The sequence below is a fragment of the Gavialis gangeticus genome, unplaced genomic scaffold, assembly GCF_001723915.1.
Source record: "Gavialis gangeticus isolate Ggan-Ray unplaced genomic scaffold, GavGan_comp1, whole genome shotgun sequence".
In the NCBI taxonomy this organism is placed as follows: Eukaryota; Metazoa; Chordata; order Crocodylia; family Gavialidae; genus Gavialis; species Gavialis gangeticus.
In genome coordinates this window covers 51031070-51041452 of record NW_017729022.1, presented here as the reverse complement: position 1 = coordinate 51041452, position 10383 = coordinate 51031070, and the positions used below count along the sequence as shown (strand labels likewise).

The 10383-nt window shown below is 44.3% G+C and overlaps 1 protein-coding gene across 9 annotated transcripts in view; it reads left to right on the top strand.

The window, feature by feature from the left end:
* The window catches only part of TTC26 (tetratricopeptide repeat domain 26), a 70762-nt gene that overhangs the window by 385 nt on the left and 59994 nt on the right, over positions 1-10383 (top strand). For 7 of the 9 annotated variants that reach the window (XM_019514901.1, XM_019514898.1, XM_019514904.1 and 4 more), the window contains exons 2-4: positions 67-204; positions 394-489; positions 3550-3664. In XM_019514901.1, the coding sequence (XP_019370446.1) occupies positions 67-204; positions 394-489; positions 3550-3664 (349 nt within the window). Of the gene's footprint in view, positions 1-66; positions 205-393; positions 490-3549; positions 3665-10383 lie in introns of those variants that run through there. The other 2 variants (XM_019514900.1, XM_019514905.1) reach the window with 2 other exon arrangements.

Sequence of the window (10383 nt, the reverse complement as noted above, 5' to 3'; positions counted from 1 at the left end):
GACGGGACCGGCCGCCGTCCTCGGCGCTGAGTCCCGCTGTGCCGTGCCGTGCCGTGCCGGGCGCAGATGCTGTCGCGGGCCAAGCCGGCCGTGGGGGCCGCCGCGCCGCTGGGCGACAAGCGGAAAAAGAAGGGCAAGAAGGTGCCGCAGCGGGACGAGCTGTTGGCCCAGCGGGACTTCACCGGCGCCATCGCCCTGCTCGAGGTACTGGGGGCCCCGGGGCCGGGTAGCTTCCCTGACCCTCCCCTCCTCTTCTTCCTCAGGGAGGGACCCCCGAGGCCTCCCCCCCCTTGCGGGGAGCGCGTCTCCTGGCTCTGTGTCATAATCGCGTTGTAACGCCATGGCGTGATGTCACTTCAGCCACCCCTCCTTCTCGTCTCTTTTGCTTTGAAGTTTAAGCGTCAAGCTGGGGAGCAGGAGGAGGAGGAGGCCGACCTGTGGGTTGGATACTGCGCCTTCCACCTCGGAGACTACAAGAGAGTGCTGGAGGTGAGGGGGAACGGGGAGCAGGATGTTGCCCTGCAAGGGGTGCGGGTGGGGGGATGAAAGGGGGAGGCAGGCAGTCATGGGGGAGAAGAGGCTGCTCCAACTGTTTGTCTGGCAGCCGCAGCCACACTGGCCATGTGCTTGGATCGGAAAGCAGGAGGGTCTACGCTTAAATGCTGAAGCCGGCTGGTCCGGTGGTGGTGGTAGGGTCTTTACTTAAAAGCCTCAAGAAGCCTTTTTAGTTTGCTCCTGTGTGCTCCAGTCACCCTTCCAGTGTTTGGGGTTTGCACCTTCCAAAATGGTGTAAATTACTGAGTCCTCACTTTTATCAATTGGCCAGTGCTTAGTATACAGCAGGGAGTGCTCAGTCTCCAGCCCACTGGCCAAATGCAGCCTGTGGACCATTGTATCTGGCCCATGGGCTCCCCAAGGGCTGGGAGATTTGGTGGCAGGGGAGCAGTGGCCACTCTCTCCACTGCTGCCAAGTGCCTACACCCCCTCCAGTGGTGCAGCCAGATGGGGGCAAGCCACACCCTCTTCTCTGCACACAGCCTCCCCCTTACCTCCCCCCCAAACTGAATCATGTCTGGGCCACATCCCCTTCTCCCCATGCTGCTGGGTTGGACCCCCCTGAGCTGCCCCTTTCCCCCTTCCACACAGCCAGATGGGGCTGCACTTGTCCTGGGTGCTGGATCAGGGCCACTGGTCACATCTGGCCTGTGCATGGACCAGGCACTGCCCATTCAGCCTGCCTAGGAAAAAGGTTGAGCGCTACTGGTATACAGGCTTAATCTCTTTTTACAAGTGAGTGTTGCTAGCTCTTGAACTATCTGTGTTGTTCTGTAAATTCTTGGGAATTGGATAATTTACGGATAAGTAAAACATCCCTTTTCCCACCTCCCCCCCACCATGATTTTTTTGAAAATACGTTGGTTATTTGAATGATCCATAGGTTTTCCAGGTACTTGTATCACATGGTACTTATTGCATGTTTGTCTGATGGGAACCTGTGTCCTCCACCATGGTTCTGCCTTTTTCTCTCCATTGTCATCCTCATGTTCTCTGCACCTCCACTCCTTGGAAGAAGAATTTGCTGCCAGTTCTGGGATCATTGAAACTGGAAAGCACTCTGTTATCAGGCATGTCAGTATGTCTCTTATTTTTGACATCTGATGAAACGTTAGTCTACTTTTTTTTGTCTACCTGGCCTTCTGTCATTTTGAGATGAGTTTTCACAGCCTTTTAACTTGTCTGCATAGCTTCCTACTCTCACATCTTCATTAATACTGGGGAAAAGTAATAAAACAGTGAATTTCTAAAAATAGGCATCACGGGGATAATGGGAAAGATGTCATCTTATGCTTTAAAAGAAGTACATTATGTATCTATGACAATTTCTTCCCCTGTACAAGTAGTTGTTTAACTGCAGTGAATCTTGTTCATGTGTACAATGTTAAAAGGGTTTCCAAATTTGTGTCTCAGGTAGAATTTCCATTCCCAAACACTGCTGAGTATGTGTTCAAGACTTTTGAAGGTATTTAGCCTTCCCCATGTCCCAGAACATTGATCAGGGCACATATCCTTCCTATGTGATTGGTTGCTTTTGGTTACAAAGTGACCTTTATCATCTTAAATGTTAGAGTTAGATTTAAAGGACTTGAAAGTACTGAAAACCTTTTTAGTTGTGTGCAGCAAGTAACTGTTTTTGGAGGGGGAGAGACATGGTAAAATAAACCAAAGTTTCTCTCTTGTATTAAAAAATCCAAGGTGCTTTCCATTTTGAAGTGCAGTCTGTGTTCAATACCTTGTAAAATTTTTGTTTCTAGAAGGAAAGCTGAGAGAGATCTTTAAATTTGGGATGCAAAATTACAAAAGGACTTAAGGAAATTGAATTACCTGATTTTTTTTTTTCTCTGTCTACATTGTGTTTCACCACTAGGTGAAGCTATTGTTCCAGTTTTTTAAGAAGTACAAATATTTGAATGAATCCCTTCCTCCACTTTTTTTTGCTATTAGCAGCATCAGGAGCTGAGTTCTAGCTTTAATGATGGATGGAGTAGGATATAGGCGTTTCAGTTTTCTTCATGATTGAATTTAGCCCAGAACGGCTGTTTCCCTTTGAGCATCCATATACCTTCTGTTGCCTGGGCTGTATGGTCTATGGATGAAAGATTCCTATCATCAGAGATATCAGAACTGCACTTTTCACTAGCATAATACTTAATGCCTAATATACTCTAAAATAAATTTAACAATCTCTTAAAAGTGCAGAGCAAAATATACTTTTATTCTATGGAAATTAGTGAGAAAATAAAGCAGCATATATGGCAACATTCAAATATGTGGAATGAGCATAGATGTAAAAGGAAATCAGGAGTCAGATACTGCAAATTCAGTGGCTTTCTGTAATAATGGTTGATACATAAAGATCTTTAAAGGAGAAGCCTATCATTAGGCATTAGCTTCTCACACTTAGCTTTTTTCTTTTTAGAACTATGGAGTTTTTGGAGTTGACCAATATTCTCTCTTATGCCTGTATTTTAGTTTGTTAAATTATGCTATACAGATGTTATAAAATGTGCTTATCAGAAACCATAATAACTATGCAATTATTGGATTCTGTTATCTAGTGGGGTTTTCTGATCTCCAGAACAGCGCATAGGATAGTGTGTAATATGGAGTAGGAACTGATAATCAGGTATTCTAGGGGTTCAGTAAATGTTAGGGAAGTAGTTGTCTTATTACCCCTCTAGTCCTTGCTATGCAGGATATCCAGCCCCTTAGATAATCCTGCAGGCTCTTATTGTCAATTTTAGTAGTATGTTGTGTAGAGTGGGTAGGAGGAAGCAGTAGCACATACTCTGTCAGACTCTAAACAGAATCAAATGTTGTTCCTACTATTAGGTTATCTTTTTACCTTGGGAGGAGTTAGTTGATTTATATCATGTTGTATTTTGTCCATTATCAAAAAGATAGAATTATGATGCCTGCACGGCACTCTTCTTGGTGTCAAATGTTTGTCTTATCACAAACACCGTTTTTTAAACACCTTCTCTGTTTCAGGAGTATGAGGCTCTTACCAAGAAGCCAGGTTGCAACCCTGATGTCTGGGTGAACCTAGCCTGCACTTATTTCTTCCTGGGGATGTATACACAGGCTGAACAGTCAGCCCTGAAAGGTGAGTTACATCCCTGTTTTGACTGTGGTGGGAGTTTTGGTGACTTACAAACCCTTACATTGCTTCTTACCTTCCACAGTCATCAAACATTTTCTTTAAGTCTATAAAAAGCATGCAAGATGCTTGTGTTGAAGGATCTGTTTACATTAAAAACAAGGCTATAATATCTCTTGCTCTGTAAAAAAAAGTCTTCAGCAGGTAGAACAGCTGAAACTGAAATGGTCTATTGGAAATTTAATGTCTAAATCTGAAATCTGTCTTATTGCAGCAGGGTGTTACTGTTCTTCTGATGGTTGTTATAACTTTCAGCTCGTGCAATTGAAGCTACCTAGTGCAACCCATCAAACAGAATATTATCAGTCTACGAAACGGTGCCGTATTCTCTCTGACAGTTGTCAAGCAGCTTATGCAGATGTTCTGATGATTTTACTAGGTGCTGTGTTGCTGTATAATTAAGTGGTGACCCAATACTGTTTGGATATTAGGTGTGATTTTGCTTCCTATTATCTTCTTTTGGAGTTGCAAAGCACCTTGTACCCAGCATCTTGTAAGGCAGATATGGTTGTTACAGAGAGATCCCATGGAACTTGTTTAAAAGAGGAGAGATGAGGACCAGATTCCAAGGAGGATAATTACTGATTCACACATTCCTAAAATTTTCCTCTTACTTCATTTAGAGAAGTTACCCATTACTTTCTGTTTGTCCTAGTGTCTTATGCTGCTTTCCACCATCATGGCATCTAAGTGCCTGTTGTGTAAAATTGATAGTTCTAGTGAAGTCTCTAGTGGATTCTTCTCCTGTTTCTGGTTACACTGTTTGAAGTTTGGTAATTTTGTTTTGTTTCTGTTTTAATTGAAGAAGGACTTGAGTGGAGAGGGAGGAATTGTTTCTGTAGATGAGGGTACCAGTATCATGAATGTGAGGGGGAAAGTAGTTTCAAAGGGTATGTGGTTTGTTTTTGGTTTTTTGTGGGGGGGGTTTTTCCTCCAGCATTTCATAAAAACAATCAGACTTTGAATTCACTTAATTTCTTTTGAAAGTTCACTTCATGATTAGATCTCACTCTTTGAGAATTGTTTTTTTTTTCCTCTGGCTCTTGCATGTTTCATTTTAGACTTTACAATCTATATTGTTTCAAAGGAGAGTGATTGTTTTGGCTAGTCATGGATTTAAAAGTCTATTTTTAACGTATCCAGCGTGTAATTCATTAATTGCTTAAAAGATTAGAACCCACTGCAAAGGAAGACAAAAATCTGTACAATCCATACCAATCTGACCATGGGGTATAATTCCTTCTTGACCCCAAATATTGCAATCAATCTGACCCTGAGTGGAGGGGCAAGATCATCTAGCCAAGGACCTCTGGGTTTTGGTCCCCACAGGAGCACTGGCAGGAGGGAAGCTTAGGGGTATCCTCAGTATTTTGTAGGCAGCTGAGCCTGTGGCATTTCATGATCTCTTCCCATGTTCTCATTTGTATATAAAAGAAAAGGGGGTAAAATGGGTCCTTGTGGCCACATCTACATGAGTGGCGGACTGCATAGTTGTTACTGCGCAGTCATTTAGCACTTGCATAAGCAAGTGCTAAATGACTATACAGTACTGTCACTGCATGTTTTTTTTTTTTCCAACGCTATCACGCAGTAACAATGAGTTGATCAATTTGTACCACTGTAATGTTGGGCTGTTTGTTCCTGCTGTGTTCAGGCTTTGGCTGTGTACTCTTACACAGGGTTGCATTCAGTTGTTTTATAGTTTAAGCACTTTGTTCCCAGAAGTGGCTCTGGTAGTATGTCAGTTATGGGTGAATAATTACTTTCTAGTTTTCATTTTTAAAGACTTTTCTAATGCTTTTGGATGTCTGTGCTATTGATACGTAAGTGCCATTGTTTTGATACATTGAACAAAATAATTAAAATATAACTGGAAATAAAATAAAGTTTCTGTGTAGCATACATAATGGGTTGCAGCCAGGAATTATTATATAAAATCTATGAAAAATATATAGGTTATACAGGAATTAGAAAATAATGGTTAATATCCATGAAATAGTTTTTGCAATTCATACAAAATTCCTTCTAAAAGTTTGCATCTGGAGGAAGATCCTATACTTAATATGTGGTAAGTTTGGAGTGATATATCAGCTTGTGGCTGCCAGTTTCTTTAATTATAACTTTATAATGCAAAGAGTATCAAGATGAAGAAAGCTTACATCCCTAGAGTTACATAAACTGTCATTATTGCAGGATGTGCTTTAGAAAAAAGAGGGGAAAGATCATTAAATGTGAAATACTATTTCCTCAGGGGACACTGCCAGATCTCCATCAGAGCTCTCTGATTCTTTTTCCCTTTGCCAACCTTTCAGTCTGTGAGGACAAGGTTGGGACTACCTCAGGCTGATCATTGTTGTTCTGTAGTCAGACAGAACTGGTATCAAATGGTTCAAGATATTCTTTGCTTCTGTGCCTTAATATGGGGCCTGAATGTGCCCTTTCCACAGCACATCCTGGCAAAGCCAGCCCTGGGTCAACAGACTGAGCTTCTGCTTGCAACATGATCATAACAAATGATAATCAGTAGGCAATTGAATGGCTTTACACAGGGTTTTCAATCCTTGTTGGTTCAGGAAGCAAAAGCCAAGGACCAGAAACTGAATCTGATTCACCTCCATAGAAATGCCATTCCCTAATCCCCAAGGCCTTTAGGCCTAGCCCTTGGGGCACTCTTAGCATCGGTTGGCTCATCGTGCATTAAAGACAGATTGACAGGCAAAATTGTTCCTTTAAACCACATTGTACAAACTAGCAGATGGTATTTGACACAAACCTGGGAGAACAGTTAAATCAGTTAGGAAAAGCAATCTTTTCATGACCCATTTAACTACAAAGTGCCACAGTTAAGATTTATGAATAAGCAAAATTGTGCTGTTAAACCAGTCAAGAAGAGAGTGTTTATTTTTGGCAGGAAATACTTCATAACTGTTCTGCTTTTGCACAGAATTGTGTGTGTCAGCACAGACTGTGGTTTAACTGAACAGAGATACTTCTTATATAATAGTCTATACTGGAAGATGCCATATTTCACAAAAGCAGAAGCAGAGTTACATGTTAATAAGACTAATGCCATTTCCCTGGCCTGTTTCACTTTTGCAAGCAGTGGTATCTATTGGTGGATAGTTGCACCAGTGGTGAAAGTGTGCAATTATAAAGAGTACCAGCCAGTTGCCTGTCATGAATGATGGAGCGTTTCAGGGAGAGCTTACATTTCCCCCCCCCCCGCTTGGGGCTGGCCATGTAAAACAGGGGCAGGCAATTATTTTGGGTGGAGGACCACTTACAGAGTTTTGGCAAGCTGTCGAGGGCTGCATGAGTAGCTCTGCCTCTTGGCAGGTGCCCCACCCCCTGGTCGCCATCTTGTGGCTGGAAGTCCTGCCCCCAAGCCCCTGACCTTTGCTCCCAGAAGTGCTCCTTTCAGCAAAGGGTTTTGCCATCTTGGAACCAGAAAAATATGAAATTCTAGTCTAAAAAAGGAAACGTACAGTATTCATTAATTTGATTTAAAACAATTTTTGTCCCGATTTACATGTGTTTGTGTAGTGTACATAGAGGTGATTGCACAACAGCTTAGAATGAAGTGTGTTGTGGGGTGCTATAGGTGTGTGTGTGTCTGCGTATGTGGGGTGTGAGTGGGTATGGGGTTTGTGGCGGTCTGTGTATATGGCAGTGCGAGGCGAGTGTGGGTGCATGTGAGTGTGTGTGTTGTGGTGGGGTGTGCATGTAGGACTCGTGCTATGAACACATGCATACCCCACCCACTCTGCTCCTGCCTGTGTGTGTGCATGTGCACGTGTGCTCGCTCGCTCTCTGACCCTGGCTGCACATCCCCACCCACCCAGCCTGTGGTTGCTCACCAAAACCCACACCTACTCGCATACTGTTCCCCTGGCTACACACCCACAGCCACTCACCCACTCTGACCCTGGCTGCAAACCCCCACCCACCCAGCCCTTGGCCGCACATCAACACCCACGCAACCCCTGGCGCGTGTACACTCTCTCTCTCCCCCCACCCCAAACCACACACCCTACCAGGGTGGCTGTGGGGATCCAGCAGGGAGTGCAATAGCTGGGCTGCTCAATCTTGCTGAAGTTCCTGCTGGGTCCCAGTGCTCCTGTCAGCTTTGACAGGAACCAAGTCAATACGGTATTAAAGCCTAAGGGCTCCCTCCAGTTTTCTGCCTGAGGGGTTGGGGCCCATGCAGCCAATTGCCACCAGTCCTCTCTGGGGCACATGTGCAGTTGGCCACCAGTGTGACAGACAGACAGATGGACAGAAGTACTAAGCTTTTTATTATATTAGAATGGAAGTGTTGATTTTCCTCCCCATTCCCCACATGTATTTCAAGTGACTTGTGTATTTTTTTGGGCAAATCTATCTAGTCTTAACTCTGGTTGTATATCTTCAGAACAGCAGCCCCGTCTTTTTGTCTCTACTGGGGACATGGTTAACTGGTTCTGTAATCCAGAAATTTTTCACATTGGAGTAGGTATTCTTGACAAAAGTGTTTTTAAATTGTCTTAAGAAAAAATTATTCTGTAAAATACTTGTATGTGCGCACAAAATGCCAATCATACATATTAATAATTTTAGAACTGATAATCCTATTTGCTTGTCTTGTTTTGTACCTCCCAGTGGGTGCATATACATGTTCATTAATACGCAGTGGTTACTGCTAGGGCTGTGCGAGGCTTCGGACAGAGCTTCAGATCTGGATAAGCTTTGGATGCTTCGGGGTCAGAAGCAGCATGTCCAGGTTGAAGCACTGGCCTTGTTAGGCTTCCTGAAGCGGTTTGGAGCTTCTGAAGCGCTTTGGAGCTGCCTCGGAGATCCCGCCATAGGGTATAATGGGGAAACGATAAAATATCTATAACCTTGTTTTTTGTCTGATTTGGATGAAATTTTCAGAGAGAGTACACTCTGTAGAGAGCATGAAGCCTGCCAAGTTTCATGAAGATTGGTGCAGGGTTTTGGGGGGAACTGCACCCCAAATCATTGAAACCAAAACTCATGTCGCATCTAGGTGTTACAACATATGGGGTTGAAAACTGAAGGGGTGGTAGCTCTTGCTGAGGCCAAAAGCCTGCCATGTTTCAAGAAGATTGGTGCAGGGGCTTGGGGGGAACTGCCTCTCAAGCTGTGGACAAGCAAAACGTGTGTGTGTGTATGTGTGTGTGTGTGTGTGTGTGTTAAGGCGCAGCAGAGTGACAGCTGCAGGAATGGTGGCCCCTACTGCAGCCACAAAGCCTGCCAGCTGTTGATGACTTGGGTGCAGGGGGGTTCTGGGGCCCTGCATCCCTAACTGCTGACAGCCAAAACTCGTGCCATGGGTGCTTGTGCAACTGACTGTCTCTGTCTTGGTATGTGGGAGATACTACTGCAGGCCTGGCTCCTAAGCTATAATGTTACCAGTTACCAATCAATCATGATTCACTCAGAGACCAGCTCAATACACCAGACCTAGCTAATGTAGCCAGTTAATTGCCATCAAGTAGCACCTACAAAAACAGGCTAAGGAGAGGAAAGAAGTAATACACAATCAACTGCCCCAAGACAAACACAGTCAGTCCCACAAGCACCCATGTCACGAGTTTTGTCTGTCAGCAGCTAGGGGTGCAGGGCCCCAGAACCCCCCTGAACTGATCTCCTCGACAGCTGGCAGGTGTTGTGGCTGCAGCAGGGGCCACCATCCCTGCAGTTGTCACCCCAGTGTGCCTTAATACACACAGGGTCACCCGTGTCACAAGTTTTGCAATTCCCCCCAAACCCCTGCACCGATCTTCTTGAAACTTGGCAGGCTTTGTGGCCTCAGTAAGAGCTACCACCCCATGCAGTTTTGACCCCGCTGTGGTATAGCACATAGACATGACAGGAGTTTTTCTTTCAAGAATTTGGGGTAAAGTTCCCCCAAAACCCCTGCACCGATCTTCTTGAAACTTGGCAGGCTCCGTGGCCTCACCAGAGGCCAACATCCCTGCAGTTTTCACCCCCCTGTGGTGTAACACACAGCTGTGACATGGGTTTGGCTTTCAAGAATATAGGGTACACTTCCCCACAAACCCCTGCACTGCTTTTCTTGAAACTTGGCAGGTTTCATGCTCTCAGCAGAGGCTACCCTCCCTGCAAGTGTTATCCATATTGAAATATCTGTAACTTTGTTGTTTTTTTGTCCATTGATTTCTCCATTATACCCTATGGCCGGATCTCTGAGGTGGTTCCAAAGCTTCGGAGCTGGTTTGTCTGGATCAAGGTGGAAACCTAGTCCGGACCTCCAGATTGGATCACTGCCATCTGAAGTGGGTGGATCCGAAGCCGGATCGGATCACTGCGGACTCACACAGGCCTAATTACTGCACATTTAATTTAGTACTTGTATAATCAAGTATTAAATAAGTGCTCAGTAACCAGAGTTACTGCACAGTAATGCTGGCAAATGCCTTTTAGTGAAGCTACTGTGCAGTAGCCTAATAATACTGTGCAGTAGTGTATTAGCACTGTCTGTGCTGTGACACATTATTGTGCAGTTAGTGTCTCATGTAGCAAGTCTTAAAAAACAAGAATAGGTAACAGTTTCCACTTCAGCCATTTTTAAATTATCCTGACTGGTCATGCCCAAATAACTGAAAACCAATTAAAATTGTCTTTCACTCTTACCAAGCAAA